The sequence below is a fragment of the Mus caroli genome, unplaced genomic scaffold (genome assembly GCF_978045245.1).
Source record: "Mus caroli unplaced genomic scaffold, Mus_caroli_1 scaffold_6, whole genome shotgun sequence".
NCBI classification, from domain to species: Eukaryota; Metazoa; Chordata; class Mammalia; order Rodentia; family Muridae; genus Mus; species Mus caroli.
The window spans coordinates 44,079,030-44,101,637 of record NW_028227261.1 but is presented as its reverse complement, the minus strand read 5'-3'; the positions used below and the strand labels follow the sequence as shown (position 1 = coordinate 44,101,637).

General features: G+C 45.4%; 1 protein-coding gene across 10 annotated transcripts in view; it reads left to right on the top strand.

Annotated features, from left to right (window-relative positions):
- Positions 1-22,608, top strand: part of LOC110293190 (AGBL carboxypeptidase 4) — a 1,191,022-nt gene that overhangs the window by 994,212 nt on the left and 174,202 nt on the right. For 6 of the 10 annotated variants that reach the window (XM_085839085.1, XM_021161011.2, XM_085839084.1 and 3 more), the window contains one exon: positions 155-642. The exons of the other annotated variants lie outside the window; for them this stretch is intronic. In XM_085839085.1, the coding sequence (XP_085695211.1) occupies positions 155-312 (158 nt within the window). In that variant the 3' untranslated portion in view covers positions 313-642. Of the gene's footprint in view, positions 1-154; positions 643-22,608 lie in introns of those variants that run through there. 10 annotated transcript variants of the gene reach the window in all.

The window sequence follows — 22,608 nt, the reverse complement described above, 5'->3', positions numbered from 1 at the left end:
TACTTTATGGTAGGACTTTAGTTAAATAACCATGTAAGATAATATGAAGTGTTATTTGGAAGTGTGTCGGGAGGCATATCCTCTCTCTTCTTAAAAGACTTGTTCTCAAATTCATCATTAATCTTTGACCTTCCTGTCTCTTCCTTCTGTCTAGAGTGTTTATATGACAGAATAGCACAAGAAACGGTGGATGAAACGGAAATTGCACAGAGACTCTCCAAAGTCAACAAGTACATCTGTGAGAAAATCATGGATATCAACAAATCTTGTAAAAATGAAGAACGAAGGGAAGCAAAATACAATTTGCAATAAACTTTAAATTTTTTTTCATAAGGCCTTTGCATTTTTTGTGTGTGTGGTGTATGCATTTCAGGTGATGGTGTCATCCAAATAGACTACACCAGACATGGCTGTGTCTGGGCAGGGGGCCTTCAGGGCACTGGGCACTGAGGTCAGTGTCTTATTCTGAATTTGGACTTCCTACTTCGAAGAAGGCAGGTGGATTCACTGAGACTCAGCATGATGGCATGAGCCTCATGCCATCACCAGTGTTGTTATGGAGTAGGAAAAGCACTTTTCGCAGGGCTGTAAAGCATCAGAGTAGCCTGTCGGGACCACAACACGAACTGTTATTTTTACCATCGGAGGATCTCTCTCTCTGCTCCTCTATTTTGTTCTATAATAAAATTCCATTAATTCTTGATGTAGAGAGTTGTTCTCATTTTTTTTTAATATAATACTAAATGTGTGGTAGAGATAACTAGTGTTGCGTGTGGCCTGTAAAGCCTTCTCTAGGAAAAAACCTTCCGGTGAAGGAGAAAGATCCCTTAAGGGCCAAGGTTCCTGTAACAGCTCTGAGGAGCAGTCTCAAATCATTTTACATTCTTTGACTTAACACGGACAAGCCTTGGACCACGCAACTTTTCCAAGATGATCTGTGACTGGTATCTGGAAGGTGCTAATAATCAGCTTCCCTGACTTATTTGAGCTTATCTTTGTAAAGAAATGGGTACTGGGAGCCTAATAACGTTGCAAGCTGTGGTACAGGGTTGCATCCAGAAAATGGGCTATGTCAGTGGCTATCAGTTTGTTCATTCTCTCTTTTGTTTCAAATAGTCTTTCAGGTTACACAATCCCTAATCTGCTTCTTTATTTGGTTGCTGGAACCTTGCAGTCTCCGGCATGTTTCTGGCAAACCACCTTCCATCTTCTTGTGGACTCGCACTTTTCTTTATGCAATGCCAATAAAGTAAGTGTGGCATTTTGGAAAGGGCAAGGGCTTTGGACAAATGCTTCTAGGTTCTAAGCCTGGCTCTCCTGCTTGCTTTGGCATTAACATAACCTCCTGTGCCTCTTCTTTCTGTTCCATAAAAATAAAATTCCTCTGCCTCGCAGAGTTGCTATAAGGATTAGAGATAAAATACATAAAAAGCTCAATAAATGTCAGCAATTGTTAACTACCTTTTTGTGGGGGGGGGGAGGTACTTTTAGACGCTGGTGGAAAACTTTGATCTATAGTTCTTGAAACTCCTTTTTTAATTTGATGAACTATAAACAAAAGCTCAAGGTTGAATAGGTACAGTGGGGTGCCACTCTGAGACCCTGTATTTCAGTAAATCCAATAATCCTTTGTAATAATGAATTTAATAATCCATTGTGAACGAGTGTGTGCTCACTGTGGTATATATAGACAAGAATTTTCTACAGTAGTGTTCTCCCCTCTCTCTGTAAAGTGACTGTGTGATTTAATGCAAAGGCATAACTTTTAAAAGTCCTTATCAGTAGATTGAGGAAATCAGGCAGTGTGGAGGAATGAAATGATAGAAACTGGTTGCACAGCAGGACTCGTCTACATGTTAAATGGATCAGCTCATTTCCTGAGGTAAGGAAAGTTTGTGATTGGCATTCAGCCAGTTCTTGTTAAGATATGTTCACTTGCCAGCTAGGCATGGTGGCCCACACCAGTCATCCCAGTACTTTGAGTACTTTGACTCTAGCTTGTGTCAATATGACAAGAAAAAAAAGAAGAAGCAGCAGCTAGCCAACACAGTGAGTTTGAGGTCAGCTTGGGCTTCAGAAGATCCTGTTTTTTAAAAAACAAAATAACAGATATGTTTACTTTTATACCGTTAGGCAGCTGGGGCCTAAGTGATACAAAACGTCCAAGAAGTGAAAGTGTGTCACTAGCATGAGGACACCCATGGGCTCTGTGCATTTCTCAGAGACTAATCCACTGCACCACTGCCTCCCTGGTGCTTGTTAATTGAGTGGGGAGACTGCAAAGAGCACTTTGTATAACTTAATGCATATGTTGGGGACAAAAGGACTGTGACAGACTGGGACCTGGGTTCAAGTCCTTGTTTTAGTACTGTGTGTGTGTTACTGGACTCTAATAATGATCCCTAATTCAGAACTGTGTGGAGAGGAATCAGGATACTACCTGAAAGGGGGTTTTGTAAATCACTCTTCCCTATCTACTGTTTGCTATAGACTGTTTGAAATGCTTCATCTCCAGCTGATAGTGCTGTTCAGAAAGGTTCTGGAAACTTTATAAGACAATGCCTAAATAGTAGAGGTTGGTCATTGGAGGCAAGCCATTGAAGCTTATACCCAACCCACAGTTCCTATTGGGTGTTGAACTTCCTGATCCACCATGTGATAGCCTCTACCACATGTTCCCACCATAATCTAAATCCCTCCCTCTTGCCTTTCCCACTATAGTGAACAGAACCCATCTGCAGTCATGAACCCAACATCAGTCCTTCATCTCTTGTCATAGGTTTTGTCAACTTGACACAAACCTAGACATACTTGGGAAGAAGGACCCTCAACTGAGGAATTGCATCCCACAGATGCAATTAGCCTGTTGACATGTCTGTGGGTCACTGTTTTGATTACAGATTGTTGTAGGAGAGCTCAGGCTACCCTAGACAGTATAATCCTTAGGTAACTGGTCGTGGACTATGTAAGAAGTATAGCTGGACCTGAGTCTGGAAGTGAGCTACTAAGCAACATTCCTCATGGTCTCTGCTTCAGTTTCCTTATCCAGACTTCTGCCTTGAGTTCCTGCCTTGGCATCCCTTAGTTATGGACTACCTGTAAGTCAAATTAGTCCTTGCCTACACAAACTGCTTTTAGTAAGAATGTTTTAGCACAGCAACAGAAACCTGACTAGGACATCCCCTAACTGACAAGTATTTTGGCCAGAGTGATGTGGTCTCTCTCTCTCTCTCTCTCTCTCTCTCTCTCTCTCTCACACACACACACACACACACACACACACATAAATGATGGTGTTAATCATCTTTAGCATATAAGGCAGAAGGAAATTAGAAGTGGATACAACACGGAAGCATGTTTTTTAGAGCAAAGCTGAGGGAAGCAGGATTTTTGTGTACTTAATTACACTGACTGGGATGGTGTTGAGTCCCTGGAGTGGCTCTGGTACCTCGAACACTCATGAATGGAAAGTGCTCAGAAAAGGTTGAGTAATGTCTTGCCTAAGGAGCTAGAGCTGGCAGCAGACACAGACACAGCTCCTAGGAAACGATGGGAGGGGGAGAGGAGAGTGAGCCAGAAGCTCAAGGGCCATCTGGCCTGAAGTCTGCATCATAACATCAAAAAGGAGAGATCTTGCTTTAAACCCAAATAAGCGATAACCCAAAGGAGAGAACCAACTCCCAAAAGGTCTCTCAATAAATAAGGAAATAGATAAGTAAATATATTGTCTTTCCTGGAAGATAAGTGGACTCTTACAGTGGCTCTGAATCTAGCCATATAATCTCAGAGTATGTGTAGAAGTAGTTCACCCTCGGTTATCCATGGTACTCATTCTTGTTGATTCAAGTCACTAGGAGATATTGGAGATAATTACATCATAATTATTTCATTTAAACACCTATGTAAAGCTGGAAGGTTTTCTGTGTAGCAGAGAATCTTAAGAATATGCCAAGGTACTTAAAACACAATTCCTTAGGTTGAAGAGCCTGATTCAAAGGACAAAGTAAGAAATTGTATCATAACACAAGCAACACTTTCAAAAAGTACCAGTTTATTAAAATTCATTAGGTACATACACAAAAGAAGGAGTAAGAGTGTTTTCTGAGTAAACAGAATCCTCTATTGGTCCCTTTAAATCATCTGAAGATGTTTGCTATTGAACTAAGCTGCTTCTCCAATAACTGAGGATCTTCCCCAGAACCTCGGTTAGAGCTATTGTTCACATTCCCAGAATTCTGTTTGGTTGGAGATGATTCTGAAGGCGGCTTTCTGTCTAGGTACTAATGGTCTCTCCCATGCTTTCTTTTTTCTTTCTTTCCTTCTTTCTTTTCTTTTTCTTTATTTCCTTTCTTTTTTTTCAGGAGTGGGGGTGTTCTAGACAGGATTTCTTTGAGTAGCCATGGCTATCCTGGGACCCCCTCTATAGACCAGGCTGGCCTCGAACTCAGATATCCACCTGGGATGACAAGGTTGGAACTCAAGGCAGAAGTGCTGGCATTAAAGGTGTGTGCCACCACCTGCCCTGCATCTCTCCTTAGCTTCTACAGTTGGGTTCCTTTGATTCTTCTGGTGGGATAGTGTGTCTTATTGGGCAGTAGTGGCCACATTGAGTTGACAGAACCTGAGTCAATTTCCAAAAGTCATGGCCCCAGATTCCTTCAAGTGAAACAGGAAGGTGGAACTTGGTGTATTTCCGGCCAAAGGAATGTGTGAGGAAGACTATTTCCCTCCTGCCCTAGTTTGTTTACTTGGTTGCATTTCTACCTTGTGATTTTTTTTTTAATTATAAAGAAATAAAAATAACTATAGATTTTTTTTCAAAGTAGGGAAAAACGTTTCAAACAGTACTGCTGGAAATATGATGTGAACTTTGTTCAAGGAGTAGTTTACACACAGTATCAGGTTTGTACTTACTTCTTCACATTTAACATAGCTGTTTCCATATTGTTCCCTGCCATTCAAAACCATCAACTTTAACATCCACAAAGTGGGTAGACAGAAAGCTACAGCTGGGTAAACCATGTGGTCAGTTACTCAGATCCTTACAGTGGGGTTAACCTGCAGAAAGTCCAGGCTACAAAGGGCTTTACTGCATGTTCCCATCTAGCTCGGCAGTACAGGGGACTTGAGTCAGGTAGCAGATGCATCCAAGTTCACATCTCAGCTCTACAGCTTACTACCATGCTGAGAGCCAGGCACTTCCTCTTAACATTGGCTTCGTGACTGTAACGTGGAGTAAACAGCATCTAGTTCCTGGGCTCTTAGGAAGCCTGTGGAGCTAACTGAAGTGCTGCGCCATGAGTGGCTAAATGGCCATCAAAGCTAATGTTGTGATTCATAATCTTCTTTCCTGCCCTCTGACTACTCCAATTCATTCCCTTATCTGAGAATTCCCCTCTCCTGTCTCTAACCTGCTGCCTCTGTATTATGTATGTATGTATGTATGTATGTATGTATGTATGCATGTATGCATGTATGTATGTATGCATGTATGTATGTATAAAATGTTTTTGGCTCCTTGGATATCTAGTGCAAATTCTGCATTTGTTGGGACCTGGGATTCAGGCTGGCTCACGTCACACTTCTACCTCCACCCACCAACCTCAGTACCTGCCCCCTGTCTCCTGGCCCATTTATAGCTCCTTGGCACTTTAGATCATTTATAAATAAGACTTGATGGAAATATTTGTGTTGACATTCCTTTTAAGCTTTCATCTGTTTTCTTAGTGTGGTTTCTCCTCAGCCAAAAGGAATGTCAGTTGCATTGGTCTTTATGCTTGTAATGGGTGTAACCACTTTTAAATTTTTCCTCTCAACTTAGTTGGCAAAAAAAATGTGTTTTATTATATTTTCATGTTTATTATTGAGACTGAAATCACTTCAAAAATGTATTTCTTCTTTATAGGAAAGAACAACTTTTTAAAAACCATGACTATGTTTAGTAGACTCTATTTCCTTGTCTTCTCATCTGTTTACTGTGATCATAAAAGGTGTGCTTTGGTATCCACAAACATATATAACAAAGGACTTCTCTCATCTTTTATTGTGGAAGGATTGACCAGTGTCTGCCAGGAAGCTTTACAAGGTCATGGAACCTATAGGTCAAAGATGATCTTATAGATGTCTCCAAATGTCCTCTGCATCATAACACTCCTTAACATGGCTCCACACCCAGATTTTCATCAGCCATCCTTCAACCCAACAGTTCATGAGAGTCCATCATTGAAAGGTTTCTCAGTTGAGCTAAAATTCCCTAGAGATTTCTTATGTGTCAAATCATCTCTTTATAGTCACAAATTCTCCTTCAACTGAATCCTCTTTGCAGTGTTTGACATGACATTACTGCTGTGGCATATTTCACCAGCCAATCCATAGTTCAAATGCTATTCTCCCAGTTTCACTGTATGGTGAGGATGGGGATACTGGGTTTAGAACATTCTCTATTATATCACTGAATCTTGGCCTTTTTAGAATGTGACCTTGAACATATTCTTAACCTGTCTTAGCTTCATATTACTGTTTGGTTTCTGTTGCTGTGATAAAATATAGACCAAAACCAACCTGGGGAGAAAAGAATTTATTTCAGCTTATAGCTTATAGACTATAATGGCAGAGAGGCAGGGCAGGGACTCAAGGCAGGAACCTGGAACTGGGAACTAAAGTACAGACCATGGAGGCATGCTGCTTACTGGATCAATCTCCCTGGCTTGCTATATCTATATCTATCTATATCTATCTATATCTATCTATATCTATATCTATATCTATATCTATATCTATATCTATATCTATATCTATATCTATATCTATATCTATATCTATCTCTCTCTATATATATATATATATGGGGAAGGGTGGTGACTTCCCTTTATATATACATATATATCCTCTCTGATAATCCTAGCTTGTGGCAAGTTTATAAAAATCTGACGAGAACACTTCACGATTCTCTTTTGGAAATGGGTATATCTGCCTCACAGGATTGTGTCAATCATATTGTGAGAAAAACCCTTACTTTTGCGTCACCCTGGCTCATTAGAACTCTGAGCACTATGGCTGCTTTTTCAGGACATTTCTAAAGACAGAACTTAGGGATGGATTCTGGGCTCTAGGAAACATTTGATCCACAGGGCATCATCACCTCTTATTCTGATAATTTGAATCAACACCTTTAACAATAAAATTGCCTCTTATTGGGCTAGACAGCAAACTTACAGAATAAGGTAAGACTCAGAATGTGTTTGGAGAGGTCACCCAATCCTCCTCCCTGTTTTGGCCCACTGTCCTTGTCCCTGTAGTTGTCCATGCTGCATCAGGAACAGTGTGAGTTTTGAAGACAGAACAGCTCCCAGTGGATACAGACTTGACTTCAATATGTATTTAGTCTTTCTCCTACCTATCACTGTGCCCCTTATGCTGTTGTTATGGTAACTGCACTGACCTGCTATTGTACCTGCCTGTAGTCACAGCCCTGGTAAATGTGGAGTCTTTTTGTTCCCTTATTCTGGCCCCTTTTATCATAACAGCTCTTCAGTCCCACTCCTACCCCAAGTCATGTGGACTTTTGGAATATATTTCTTAAATGAAATGCAGGATTTTGCATTCATCCCCATCACATTTCATGTTGTTGGTGGCAGTCCAACATTCCAGCTGGTTGAGGTCTTCTTCTCCAGTTTTGTTTAAGTTTCAAAAGAAAACCCCAAGGAGAGCCAAAAAAAAAAAAAAAAAAAAAAAAAAAAAACTAAAAACAAAACCCAGCCAGCCATAATCCCAAGAGCCAAACCTGAGGTCAGGGCTTCTGCCTCCATGCTCTTCTGACAAGTGCAAGCACCACCCCCACCACCCCAGCATGCTATGCTGTGGCCTGGTTTGCACAGCTACCATCTTACTACCCTTCCTGGCCCTGGGCCAAGGCTACTTTCTTAACTCACTGTATGGTTTATGGTCTCCAGCTTCTTGCTATTGGGAATTGCTGCCTGGGCCATCTTTTTATGATTGTTTCCCTTCTGCTGATTTTTTTTCCTTTGTAGAATAAATTCCAAGGAGTGAAATAATTGGGTTAAAAGACAAGAGCATCTTTAAATTCCTCCCCATGTGTCACTGTGTTGCCTCCCAAAGGACTCAGCCATATTTTAAGCAGAGTAAGCAGACATGTATGTGCCACTTCCCAAGAGTATTGCCTGTATTCGGAATATTTAGAGCTTGGCAAATTAGCGTTCTACATAGATATACTGTTTCGACTTCTTCCTTTTGTGAGATGCATAAATCTGACCCTTTGCATCCTTACCAAGTTATTCATCGTAATTTAACGTTGTCCCCCACTAGAGACCCCTGTAATTGTCTCACTAACAAACATTCTTTGAACTGAATTATTTCAAAACTTCTAACATTGTTTTTAAACTTTTAAAAATTATTTTCAAGTAAGTGTGAGTGTGTGTGTGTGTGTGTGTGTGTGTGTGTGTGTGTGTGTGTGTACCCACACACGAGTGCTGGTACCTGTGGAGGTCAGAAGTGCTGGATTCCCCCTGGATCTCTTTTAGATAAAAGGACGTTTATTACACAACCTAATAACCACCCACCACCTGCAGCATTGCTGGGAGCACAAAATGAAGTAGGACAGGAAGCTCCTGGAAGAGATTGACTGTGGTGGGGGTTGTAGCTGGCCCCCATCCCATGCAAATGGCTCTGCTTTCTCTGACCCCTCCTCTCCCCAGACACCACGCTCTCTGGGGAGACGACTCTAACTCTGAGGCTCTGCACAGTGATGCTCATTTCCTGACTTGGGTTTCCTCCTCTGTGTGCAACTCCAGTCACACCTTGATGGTCTGCTTGCAGGAGTCAGTGAATACCTAGTGAAAAACAACTAGCCAAAGTAAGACCTCAGGTAGGGCCTATAAGTTGTGGTGTCTCAGGTACTCAACAGTATGCAGTAGATGACCTCACCCCACATGTACATCCCCAACAAACAAAGAACTGTTCTTATCTGATGTGTATCTGTCTTTACTCTGCCTCTTCCAGAAGTGTCTTAAACGAGAACTTTCTTGACAGGATGGTTGTCTCTCTGTGTTCACAGAAACTATGTCTTTCATTGGTGTCCTCTGTGTCCTCTGCTTGACAACCATGAGGTCTTGTGAGGATAGGGCTTCTCAGTCTGCACTGAAGAACCCATCCTCCAACACTGTTCTAGCCTCAAACTCCATGTCACTGTGTGTCCATCTCTCTAAGATGTATTCAGTTTCCCTGGTCTTCTCACAGACTCTGTGAGATGAATGAAGTTGAGCTCTCCCTAGAAGCAAGCCTGTAAGAAACGGAGTACTGACTCAGTTCCGTCGGCTGAGGACATACACCCTTGAGGGGGGTCAGAAATGCCTTTCATGAGTAGAGAGTACCATGATGTCATCCTGGTCTTGTTCTCACAGGTCAAAGTTCGGTAGACTCCATTAGGACAAGAAAGAAGAAAGAGGTTGAACTGGTGATTTTGAGGACTCTGACCCTTCTTGCTTGTGTTTACTCCGGGCTCTCCCACTCCTTAACTCCGAGACCTTGGGCAGATTACTTCTTTGATTTGATATTCTCTTCTATAAAAGGCCCCTTCTGGACGACTCTTGGATACATAAAACAACTAAGCCATAAGGTGGGCATGAACTGGCCATGACGTTTCCTCCTGGGCTTCTCAGTGGCACTTTTGCCACATCATTCAGCCCTCTGGACCCAAGATTTGTCTTCCACAAGAAGCAGATTTCTTAGCTTCAGGAGAAAGAATAAAAAGTCCACATTTAGGGATGGTGCCTGAAACACTATGCACGTGGGGGCAGACAGGTGGGTGTTCATCAATTACACTCTTTCCTGTGGACTGACAGAAGCAGGGAATGCCAAGGCCTTAGCTGGGAGCAGCACATGCTACCTGTGTGGGACTTGGAACTGATGGCTTCCCTTCCTTTCTATGAACTTGGTTATAGCACACAGGACTGCTCCAGCCTTTAAAGGCAGACATAGCCCTAATAGCATCCTGGGAGCCACGGAGCACTCCAAGGGGAATCCAAAGGGTCCTCCAGCTCCCACTAGGAAGCAAATTCAAGCCTTTAATGCTTACTTGTCTTCCTGAACTAGCAGGAAGCCCCTAGTCTGGCCTCGGAGAGGCCCTCAGCTGGAAGAGGAGACTGGAGCTCATTTTTCCAATGAGCCTTTTAAGTTATTTTCATTTTGCTGACTCGCACTTTTCTGAGTTAAGGAGCTTTGGGAGATGGTTCTAGGCCATTTAAGCAGAAAGCCTCATTGGCTGCAATCTCTGGGAAAGGAAGATATTTAACACTGTGTGGCCCAGCCTGTGGCTCCCACATTATTTCTAGGAGACAGGTAAGGGGTTTGGAGTGTTTCTATGCTTCAGAGAGCTTAGCCCATGTGCTGGCTAGTCTATGTCAACTTGACACACACTAGAGTTACTTGAAAGGAGGGAATCTTAATTAAGAAAATGCCTTCATAGATATGGTTTAAGACATTTTCTTAATCAGTGATTGATGGGGAGGGACCAGCCCATTGTGGGTGATGCCATCTTTGGGCTGATGGTCCTAGGTTCTATTTAAAAAAAAAAAAAGCAGCAGGCTGAATAAGCCGTGGGAACAAGCCAGTAATCAACATCTTTCCATGGCCTCTGCATCACCTTCTGTTTCCAGGTTCCTGCCCTGTGTGTGTTCTTGTCCTGGATTTCTCCAATAACAGGCTACGAAGTGGACGTGTAAGCCAAATAAACCCTTTCTTCCCTGAAGTTGCTTTGATCATGGCGTTTGATAATAACAATGATAACCCTAACTAAGACAGTCCAGGACCAAATAGAGCCAACCTTTCCAGAGTTAGCAAAAACAAACAAAACCACAGAATGATTTGGTTTGGTGGACTGGACTACTTTTTTTTTTTTTTTTTTTTTTTTGTGGTTTTTGGTTTTTGGTTTTTTCGAGACAGGGTTTCTTTGTGTAGCCCTGGCTGTTCTGGAACTCACTCTGTAGACCAGGCTGGCCTAGAACTCAGAAGTCTGCCTGCCTTTGCCTCCCAAGTGCTGGGATTTAAGGTGTACGCCACCACTGCCCGACTGTACTGGACTACTTAAGTTTTAAATTATGCTTCTAAGATGCCTTTCTGCCTATCTACCTCCTCTCCTCTCCTCTCCCTCTCCCTCTCCCTCTCCCTCTCCCTCTCCCTCTCCCTCTCCCTCTCCCTCTCCCTCTCCCTCTCCCTCTCCCTCTCCCTCTCCCTCTCCCTCTCCCTCTCCTCTCCTCTCCCTCTCCCCCTCCCCTCCTCTCCCTCTCCCCTCCCCTCCCCTCCCCTCCTCTCCCTCTCCTCTCCTCTCCCTCTCCCTCTCCCTCTCCCTCCCCTCCCCTCCCCTCCCCTCCCCTCCCCTCCCCTCCCCTCCCCTCCCCTCCTCTCCCTCTCCCTCTCCCTCTCCCTCTCCCTCTCCCTCTCCCTCTCCCTCTCCCTCTCCCTCTCCCTCTCCCTCTCCCTCTCCTCTCCCTCTCCTCCCCTCTCCCCTCCCCTCCCCTCCCCTTCCCTTTTTCTTTCCCTTTCATTGTCTTCAGTGAGCAGAGTAGCCAAGGTTTTCTCTGTACCCTTTCCCCAGCACAGGGTCAGGGACTCATTCATTTTGTTCATCAGGTTTCTTAGGATCCACAGCTAAAATTCTGTGTGATTGATAAGAATGATTGTGTTTCACTTTGGGCATTATTGTCTATTTATTCTGATGAAAGCACAGTATTCCAGAGAAGTGAAGACACTTTCCTCCCTGTCTCAGGGTCAGACAGGTAATAATTAAGAGGGTAAAGATTCACATCCAAGTCCTTCTGTTTCCCGGTTCACAGTTTCCCTCAGCATAGCCTCCGTCCAGCTATCAGTCAGCTCAACGAGCCAGATGTACATACCATAGTTCTGCTTTTGTGAACAACAGAGTCAAAGAAGTGTCCTCTTCCTTGACTGGACTCTGACCAGGCTCACAGCCATCTTGAACTCCTTCTCCTGTGTAGACTAGACTGGCCTTAAAAGAGACCTACCTACTTCCTTGTGCCAGTTTGAGGGTAGTCCTTAATGGGCAGTAGAGGGAAGACAGCAAAAAGACTCTGTCATTTTCCAGCAATTTAAAGCAAATACACAAAGCAGAAAGAAGAAACAACCCACCTGATCCATTCCAGGTGCTGCACTCCACACATCTGCCTGTCTGTCTGTGTACCTGAAGTGCAAACCAGTCCTGGAGCTCAGTTTCAGTTTCACACGGGATGACTGCGTCCTCCCCACTCAAGGGCTCTAGGGAGAACTAAATCACAGATCAGTCAGAGGCATTTGACAACTGTGAAGTACCAAAGGACTATAAACAGTTGCTGTCCCTTTCTGTGCTTTTCCCTTTCTGACTCAGACTATGGCACCTACAAGAGCAGAAACAGCCTAATTCATCTTCTGACCTTAGACTCAGCTCAGGAGCTTTGACTGGCTGAGTCAAAGCCCTTAAAGGTGCAGCAGTCACCCTCTGAGCACCCTCCCCCCCCCCCCCACACACACACCTTCCAGCACTTAGGCTTAAAGGGCTGCTTGGCTTGAGCAGGAGCTATTTATCTCACCTGGGACACATAAATCCATTATCAAATGTATTTTCGATGCTTAGGAGAGAGAGCTTTGAAACCTAGTCCTCAGCCCCGGGCACGAAGAATGCTGCAGGGACCAGAGGTCTCCTCTGCCCCACTTTCTCTCCCCCTCTGGTTCCTTTGCTTAGCCATATCCCTGAACTGTGCTTTCTCACCTGGTTGGCTGGACCAAGTGCAAATGCAATGGAAGTGGCCCTGATTAAGCACATCTTTGAACTGAGTCCTTCCATGTCCATATCTGAGTCTCTGAGATTGTCTTTACTCTTAATATAAAGATGGAGATTCAGCGGCCAGTGAAGTTCCAATGAGCAGAGTCAGGAGCAAATCTGATTGTGTTGATCTGGTGGGCTGAGCTGTCTCCATGGACTTTAAAAGCAAGGCTGCACTCAGACACCATGTTGGCAACAGGATACATTGATTCCCCACCTTTCGATCCAGAAGAGTGGCAGAGGCAGCTGGAGAAGCTGCCGTAAGGAGCTTCCTTTGTATTTTGAATGTGTAGTCTCTAATTAGACTTTGCCTTAATTGCAAGATTTCCATGTACCCCATGACTGCTGTGTGCCCTGTCTGGGGATAAACACATCCATCAAGTGAGAAGCAAATTGTGGCTGTTACCTTGGCCCTGTCATCCTGTTGGCTTGCTCTTCCACAGTTCCTCTGGGGACTTAGCTTAGCCTTCCCCTGCTAAAGTGCTTTGGGGCTCACATTTTAATCAAATGTGTACCTGCCTCTAGGATAAAAAAAAGAGTATAGATTCAGCTCAAAAGTGATTAAATTTAATAACCAAAAGACCAGGAAAAAAGGCTGCTGTGCTGCGCATAATTTCACCAGATATTTCTTCTGTCACGTGGCCATATTCTATATGCTGTATGGGGACACTTTATTAAAAATGCCATTTATTTTAACAGCAGCAATAAGGGAAACACACACCTTCCCCTTCTTTCTCCCCACTGCGTTAAAGGCATTTGTGGTTATTAAATTACTCTTGAGTAGAGGAATGCCTGTCTCCAAATTTACTCTGAAGCATTTCAATAAAATGATCTCAAATGTTTATTCACTCAGCAAATACTCACCCAAAGCCATTCTGGGCCCAGTGCCTAGCCAGCACTTGGATAATGAGGTAAAACGGGCAGAGCTCCTTCCTGCGGCCCAATAGCTCCTAGAGCATGGGGCAGGGCAGGGCACAAAAGCAGAGTCTGGAGCCTGGCCTCTGTCTCTTCAGGGAGCCAATGGATGAATGAATGAATGAATGAATGAATGAGGGAATGGGTAGATCTAGAAAGATTAACATAGACTAGTATCTCAAGGTTGGAGCTGCAGATGTGTGGAGCCCAAGAGGATATGAGAAAGATTAATAGTTCTCTTAGAGTGTTCTAGGAGGGGGCACTGACCAGTTCCTGGGCTATTTCTCTGAATAGACAATAGGCACTGGTGTTACAGGCAAAGAGAAGATGTAGGAGGAAGACCCAGGGCCATGCAGTTTTCCTAGAAATGTCCACAAACTGTCCCCACTCTCATGTCTTGTTTTACCTCAGTCCCCACACCCAGCTAAAATGTAAGAAAACAAATTTCTTTCAGAGCAGTATGGGAGTGCCCTCCCCCAAGGTTCAAAGGTGAAATAAAAGGTGCGGTGACTGTGTAGCTCACTTCTCCTTCAGCCCTGCAAGAAGTCCAGTGTGGAGGCAGGATCAGCTGAGAGGCCAAGCTGCAGAGGTGAAGCAAGTTAAGGCTGTAGTGAGCACCTTAGACACTGGACTTGGCTGTGAAATGTTAGCAGGGAATCATGGGGATTTGAACATGGAGGCCCATTAGCTAGAAGGGAAGGCCACTGTGGTGGAGCTTTGGTAATGGAAGACAGGGTGAGACTGCAGTAAAGGATAACAGGAGGCTAGTGAGAGAAACAGAATCCTGGAAGCAAGGCAGGGTCAAGCTGAGGTAATTTTCTGATTAGAGGGGAGGCACAAAGGGGCTCCACTGATTCTGGCTTGGCAGAGTCAGGAGACAGGGATATTGCTAGCCAGGGAGCATGCTAGGGACCTGTCCCTGGGACACTGTAGAGGGTTGTGCAGCAGGGCTGTGCTCCAGGACACTTTACCTGAGCATGAATTCCATTGTTTGAAACCATCTATCCAGATGCAGGTCTCATGTTTACATAATCAGAAATCGAGCTGACAGGTGCTCTTTAAAGTAAGCAAGTAATAGCCTAAGGAGCAAGAGGTCCCAGCATCTACTATCATACTGTTGACACCAAGATGTCTGGCCTCACCTCCATCCCTTTAAAGAGAGTCCTGTGATAATGGAAAAGGCACCAGCGTTTGTTCTGAGTAAATAGGCCAGGCTCCTATACCATCAGGAATGGGAACTCAATGCCTCTCCCACCTGCTGCTCAGCTGTGATCCAGTCACCGCAATGACATCTGTCCTAATATGCTGGGTTAAACAGCCAGTTGTGCAGGGACCCGAGCAAGCTCGGTGCACTGAAGAGGCTGCTCAGATCCTAGGAAATACTGCCGCCCAGGCAGGCCCTATGTTAGGATGGGCACAGGGTCTTACAGCTCACATTTCCGCAAGCCCTTGACATGGTTGAGGCTCCTGATGCTAGGGAGCCCTCCAGTGTCCTCATCTAGCTCATATGCAGACTACCAGAGCTTGGTCTCTAGAAAAACCTTGTTCTTCTCAACCTGGGCCCCTTAGGCTCCAGTCTCTCCTAAGCAGAGCTGGGGGGCTGCTCAGCTGACACCAGGACCCAGCCAACCCTCACTCTCTCCAACCTTTCCATGATGAATGAATCCCCCGAAGCCCCAGCTGCTTGTCCAGAATATTCTAGTGTTCTTCCACAGTCCTCCTGTTTGCAGCCTGGCTGTCTCAGAGTTGCTTGCCCTCCTTCAGTACCCTTACATGAGTATTCTTACTGTGGGAAACACCCTGTCTGGAAATGCTGAGTCCCAGGCTGACCCAAGTGTGCCTTTTCTGGGAGCTTGTGGATCTATCACTGCTCACTTCAGTGAATTCCATTTATGTTTTGTTGTTGTTGTTGTTTGTTTGTCTTCTTGTTTTGTTGGAGACAGGGTCTTAACTATATAGTCCTGGCTGGCCTGGAACTAACAGAGCTCTGCCTGCCTCTGCTTCCTGAGCACCGGGATAAAAGTCATGTGCCATCACGCTGAGGTTTCTGTTTGGTTTTGCAACTGTCCTGCCAACCAGACCAAGACAAGAACTTCTGAAGGACAGTCTACCTTGCTCAGTATGGTCCTTGACCCAGCACAAACCTGGAACAAGGGCATCAGTGAGAATCAGTGCTGAGCTGCTGCAGTTTCCCAGTCACAGGGTACCCCTGCACATCAAGCACTGGCAGCAGGCTCAGATGGGGCCACAGAGATGGGGTAGGACTGACTTCCCTTCAGGGCCTCCAGGGTGCTGCCACATCCCCTGGGGCTACTGTCTTGGTGCCTTTCTTGTGTGCTCCTGTTTTAACCCCATTCATGGGGGCCACAGCCACGTAATTGGATTGAGCCGACACTGACAAGGTCAATTTGACAATTTCATTAATCTTTTATTAAACACGAGCCCTGAGCTCCAGCCAAGCTTGTCTGTGAGCTGTCCCCAGAACGTGCCTGGCATATTCCTGTCTCGTATGCTTCCGCCGGGCCAGACATGACTGTCCTGGTAATGCCAGCTGTGACAGAGTGCTTCCCGGGTGCTGGATCTGATGCAGAGGAAAGCTTTCAGTCTCTTGGGCCACCTGGTATGTGATTAGTGTGCCACATGATTATCAAGATGATGATGGTGGTGGAGGTGACAATGATGAGGTCACAGTAACCTTGACAATTAGAAATCAAACCTTTTCCTTTGTTTGCTGAGAATGAGATTGAGCCTTGGAGAAAGGACTTTAAGGGTTCTTTCCTGGGGAGAATGAAGAGCAGGTAACAGTGGAACTAGCAAGCTAGAATGGACCAAACAGAGTTTCAGAGGGAACAATGGAGATGTGTATGATAAGCAATGTGTCTGTCACATGATACACATACAACTGAAGTGTTAGAAGTGAAGGGACAGGGGAGGGGAGGGAAAAGTCAGGGATCTGGAAAACTGATGTAAGCTGATGCCTCTGTAAGAGCCTTGAGGAAGGTAGTGGATGCCTTTGTGTGTGAGAGGAGGATCTTGACTTAGACATGAGCTCTCAGGATTCAGAGAGAAGAAGGAGAGACAGGAGAGCACTAAGAGGAGTCCAGGGTGACTGTGATGGAGAGGGAGAGGATGATGAGACTGGAAGACCAGGTGGAACCAGGGCTCAGGAGCCTTGGGAACACAGGAGGGTATTCAGCAAGGAGCTAGAAGCATCATTTGAAAGCACTTCTGGGTATGTTCTGGAGGATTGATTGGACAGTGCTCAGGCATTCTGGCAACAGGAAGTAAGGACTTTCTGAGAAACTGTGGGAGGGGGGTGAGGGATTAGAGCAGGGAGGAGAGGGACACAGGGCCCACGTGATTTCAGGCAAAGGAAAGGCTGTCTTTGGAGCTGGGCAGAGGGGAGGGAACAAGTTCCATACCAGGCCCAGACAACATAGTGAGTGAGTACCAGAGCTTCCTCAACCCGCCCCCAGAGGAAGAGGCTGTTAGGATCAGCCCATTCATGGGCTGTGTGCAGATCTTAATTAGTGGGGGCAGGTAGGTTGTCAGATGAGACCCTTGCTGATACAGCCATGCCTAGTGCTTACCTCCAGAGCTGTAAGCAGACAGGCTGCCCTTAACACTATAGGTTAATGGCTCCCCTGGCAAGGAAAAGAGCCCAGGGACCCACTGACTCACAACATGGGAATTTACAGGCTCACCCTCAAGGACCTACGAAGCCATTAATGCCCTTGGCCAGATTTCTGCAATGTCACTCAAGGCCTGAGCTACTCAGGAGACCTCAGCTCCCCTACTTTGCTGATGCCTGCTTACTGCTAAACTTGTTCTTCCCCGGGAGTAGACTACAGACATTGGCCATGGGCTAGGCACCAGTTAGACCCTGAACTATGGAGATGGGTTGCCAATGGTGGAACCCTGAAGGACCGTCAGGTAGAGGTGAGCTGTGATGGCAGCCAGTGGTACTCAGTGCTAGGAATAAAGCATGTCCCAGGGAGGAGAGATGGGTATTAGAATATGCACAGAGGCTCTATGGGCAGGCCAGAAGTGGTGAGCTTTGGACGTCGTCTCTTGATGATCAGCTCTGTGTCATTACTGCCTTCTTGTTGTTGTTGTTGTTGTTATCTGGTTATATAAAAGTTGTCATGAGAATTGAGAGAAACTGCCTTCTTCGTGTTTGAAACTACCTGGGGCAGAATCTAGGAAAGGGTTCTCCAGACACCTTGCCTCCATATTGAAAGAGGGGAGCTGTGAAAAGTGAGTGGATGGAGTCATAGGAGTTCAATGCTTAAACCCAATCTGATTAGTCTCTCTGCTTCTGAAAAACAAACAATAAAACAGGCTCGCTGCTGCTGCCTCCATGCACAGACACACTGCAGCCTCTGCTAATGGCTGGCATGTCTCTGTGTACCTGCCAGCCATCTCCCTCATGCCCACCCTCCCCCCTGTAACACACCATCTGCTCCTGCACTTCCCAGGGTAGCCACAGGTAGTCCCCACCCTCAGACTTTATTGGTATGGCTTTCTCTGTTTGGAGGGCCCATTTCATACAAGGGCCCCTTTGGTGGCATTGTCGGCTATGCTAGCAAGTCTTCTCTGGGAAGCAAGGCATAGGGCAGCTGAGTCTTAGGGAATTCTTCAGTGCCCTCCCCTTGACTTGAAGCAGTCAATTGCCCCTACTGCATCCAGAGAAGCAGGCTTCTTTTCTTCAGTTCCCCTGCTGCTTATAGGGCTCCTGTGGAGGAGATAAAGGGGCAGCCTCCCAGCCAGCTGACTTTGGGGACCTGAACTCTGGATTCCCTACTGAGGTTCTGTGCCACATTGGAGAGTTAGTTAATCTCAGTGCTTCTGGTTCTTCCTAGCTATATCAGGCATCCTGATAGGAACTCCTTTGTTGCAGGAGCTAATCTGGTTGTCATTCAAAGGTCTTAGAAGAATGCCTGGCAGGGAGCAAGTGCTCACTAAGGGGCTAATCATTACCATTGCTTTTTAATTTGAAAATGACAAAGTGAAAGGTAAAAATACACAGGAGATAAAAAGAAAAAGCATCCTTCTCAATTGCCTTACAGGGGCTTCCCTGTGTTCTGTTCATCCCATTGATGTGTTGAACATCTATTGTGTACACTCATGAAGGCACACATGCACAATCCTGGGAGCCTTTTCTGGGCTTGCTTTTCTTATTTATTAGCATATGCAAATGTCTTTGAAGCCCCACAGGAACTTTATCTGGCTTTGTAGTCACATGGCCTGCTACAGAATAGGCATTGTATGGAATCCTGTAGAAGTGTGTGTGTGTGTTGGGGGGGAGGGGTAGCAGAAGTCAAGCTGGCTTAGGGTAGCAGCTAGAAGTAAGTCCAAAGAGTCAACTACAGCCTAGCAGTTGTCACTGCTGAGAGGAAGGGCAACCATATACGAATGACCTCCTTGCTGCAGATGAGATATCTTCATTTAAGGTTTCTGGGCTAGAAATGTCATTCCCAACTGTGTCCATTAGTAGATTTGAAGATGAGGTCTTTGGGAGGTATGGGGTATTGGGAGGGGTCATGGGGCCCCATCATGTCACAGTGGCTTCCACAAGGCAGAGAGCCCTGAGCCAGTGATGAGTTCATCCATGTGATGAAAGGATGCTGTGTGTCATGGTTTGGGGAAGCAGGAAGACCCTCACCACCACCTGGTGCTGTGCTCTTGACTTTCCAGCCTCTGAATGTCATTTTTTTTAATGCGTTGCTTGTCTGAGGTGTTTGGTTCTATGAACACAAAGCACACCGAGACACCTTTCATTTAGTGACAATACTTGAAGCCAGAGAGGGGCACAGGCTCCCTGAAATCACTCAGCAGTCAGCGAGGGGAGAGCTGAGCACAGCCAGGCTTTGGCTTTGGTACACGGGTAAAATGTGTTACCCTTCCCTTCTTCCCTCCCACAGTCCTCCTGCCTTGAGGTGTAACTCCTGGGTGGGGACAGCCTTTTGCCCTTGTCACCTTGTTCTGCACTTTCCAAAGCCTGAGTTTGTTGCAGAGCCTGGAGCAGCTGCTTCCAGATGGGTAGGAGGCAGAAGGGAGCAGGACATGACCAGTGAGGAAGGTTACTAGAACAAGAGGGACTCGTTTCGTTTGTTCTCCTAGTGGATTTTGCCTCTTGGAGTCCACCGTATTTGCTTTGGTTTGGAAGCTTTGCCCCTTCATTCCCTCAACATGCATGCACACGTACACCGAAGCATATAACACATACACCGAAGCATATACAATCTACTGCCAAAAGGGAAGTAAGCACGACCCCGGCCAAGTGGATTACTCTGGGTCTCATTGCTGGCAGACTAAAGCATTTTCTCTATTAGAAAACAATCCTTTCTAAACCCTCCCCACAAGTCTTCTGCCATCGTCACTGCACCCTGGGCCTTTTGTGTATACAGTGTCCTCTGCTCTTTTTACCTTGTCTCAGAATCCCAGGGCTCCTCCTGATCCATCCATTCCTCCCACCCACAGTAATCGGCTCATCCAAGTACCTCACACAACCATCCTCCAAGCCTACCTCTAGTGCTCATATAGCCCTGTCCCTGGATGTTAGCGTCCTACCCCAGAGAGATGCCTGGGATGGGAGGCTGGTCAGAAGCTTTATAGCATTGGCTAGGTGTGGGTTTCAGGCAGCCAGGGAGCCAGGCAGTTTCTCATTATATGCTAGATTCAGCTATGAAAGAATACAGATGTGTGTGCTTTATCTAGGGGTCTGGGAAAACCACTTTCCAGATATCAGATTCTACATCTGAAAGGTGCTGATGATATTGGTTGAGCCGGCATGTTAAACTGGCAAAGATGTAGAGAATAATTAAGTGTTCCGCTGGAGTGTATTTCCTTCCCTGACCCTTTCCCTAGGCCACAGAGTAACTACAGGGGCCAAAAAAAGAGACCCCAAACTCAAAGTGGAACAACAGAGCTGATCCCTGGCCAGGCATGCAAGAGATAAATGGGTAATCTGGCATGCCCTTCACATAAACTCCAGCTGTGTATTGAGATATCAAGCTATTGCTGACTCTTCACGCAGTCTCCCAGATCTCAGCAGCAGCTGTGGGGAAACACTTCCCATCCCCAGGTAGATAGATATTGGGCCTTTGAGATGACATGAATAACTGGAAACACACTGAACACCAGGGAGTTCATGGTCACCTTTATAACTTGCACTTTGATCATTAAAAGAATATATTTTATGAGAGCATGGGGTGCTTGCCCAGAATTGCCTTCAAGAACATGATGCTCAAGTGTATGTGGATTGGCTTGAGTTCATGGCCGTCTAAATGGCCACTCTCTCTTCTCAGGAAGTGACACTACTGGCCACCTATGGCTGGGTCACCCGGTGTCTCCCACATCTGCTCAATGCCAGTTACTTCTTATCAGACCAGAAGTAATTCAGGGAAGGAATGAGAGGCTGGGGGAGGAGAACACCTTCTAGCTGGGACACTTCCCTCAAGAACCTCAGGAAATGAGCATACACATAGCTGGCACAGTCTGACAAGTATGTAACCCAGATGGCTCAGCCTGGTGCTATGGAGTGTGACCGCTTCCAGTGGGCACAATTTCCCCTGACATTTTCCTCATGGCTATTAAAAGGAACCAATTTAAGTAACAGCCCTAGAGTCAGTGATGGGAGAATCTGGGGACTGGTACCTCACTCACGCACCTGTTGTTCTTTTATCCACAGATACAGTTATTAATTTAACACAAATTTATGGAGTTTCTTTGCTGTCCCTGTCTTATTTTGAGTACTGGGTGTTTGAGCATCTAAGAGTCAAGATTCCCATCTACATCGAGTTTATTCTCTAATGAAGTAAGGGAGACAAACTCTAAGGGACAAATAGACAAGTAGACAATCATAGCCTTGTGCTTAAATAGTTTTAATCTTAAAATAGTTTTTGTTTATAATAGTGTGTGAGTGATTTGCATTTAGAAGGAACTGCTGCAGATTTGGAGTTTTGATCTATCTCAAGCTGATGACATATCACAATACATTAGTTTTCTCCAAAAGCAGAAAAACAGGACCGTAGCTTGGTTAATCACATAGTACTGTGTTGTCAGCGGCCTGAACATGGTTATCCACCGAATCACACAAGCTCTTCAATACTTTATTATAAAATAGGCTTGTGCTATATGACCTTGTCCAGATGTAGGCTGACATTTGTCCTTCACATGTTTAAGTAGTCCAGGCTTAGCCAAGAATGCCCAGCAGGTCAGGTGCAGTAAATGCATTTGAACTTACACTGCTTCCCACTCGGCGTGTTTTCAGGAGGTAATTCCAATGTGTGAGGATTCATCTTTGTCAGCTCAATTGGATTAAGAGGAAACTAGGATATTAGTACAGTGCATCTCTGAGTATGTCTGTGAGAGTGCTTACAGAGAGAATAAACTTACCAGGAAAGACCTACTGTGGATGTAGATGGCACCACACCATAGGTGAGGGCCCATGATGAAGGAAACAACTAGGGGTGGGCATAGGAAAGCTGAAAGCTGGCACAGCCCCCTGTCAGGCCATTTCTTCCACAAACGATGGAACTCCTGAAACCATGAGGGATTTTGCTGACCAGGGGTGTGTGAAGCAACACAAGGCAAAACAGCCATCGGGAGAGTGAAATGAAGAGCAGTTGGCCAGGCAACAGGACCACAGGTGAAGGCATGGACAAGGTTTACCATCCAAGTCGAGCAAAATTGGAAGTCATGAAGGTTTCAAGCAAGAAAAAGAAAAAACCCAACTTATGTCTTATGAAAAATCATCCCAGTTATTACTGTGGAACGTTAACATGAATACAAGTGTGGAAGCAAGAGGAAGCTCCCAAGATGCTCAGTGGAGGGCTAGAGGTGCAGGCAGAACTAAG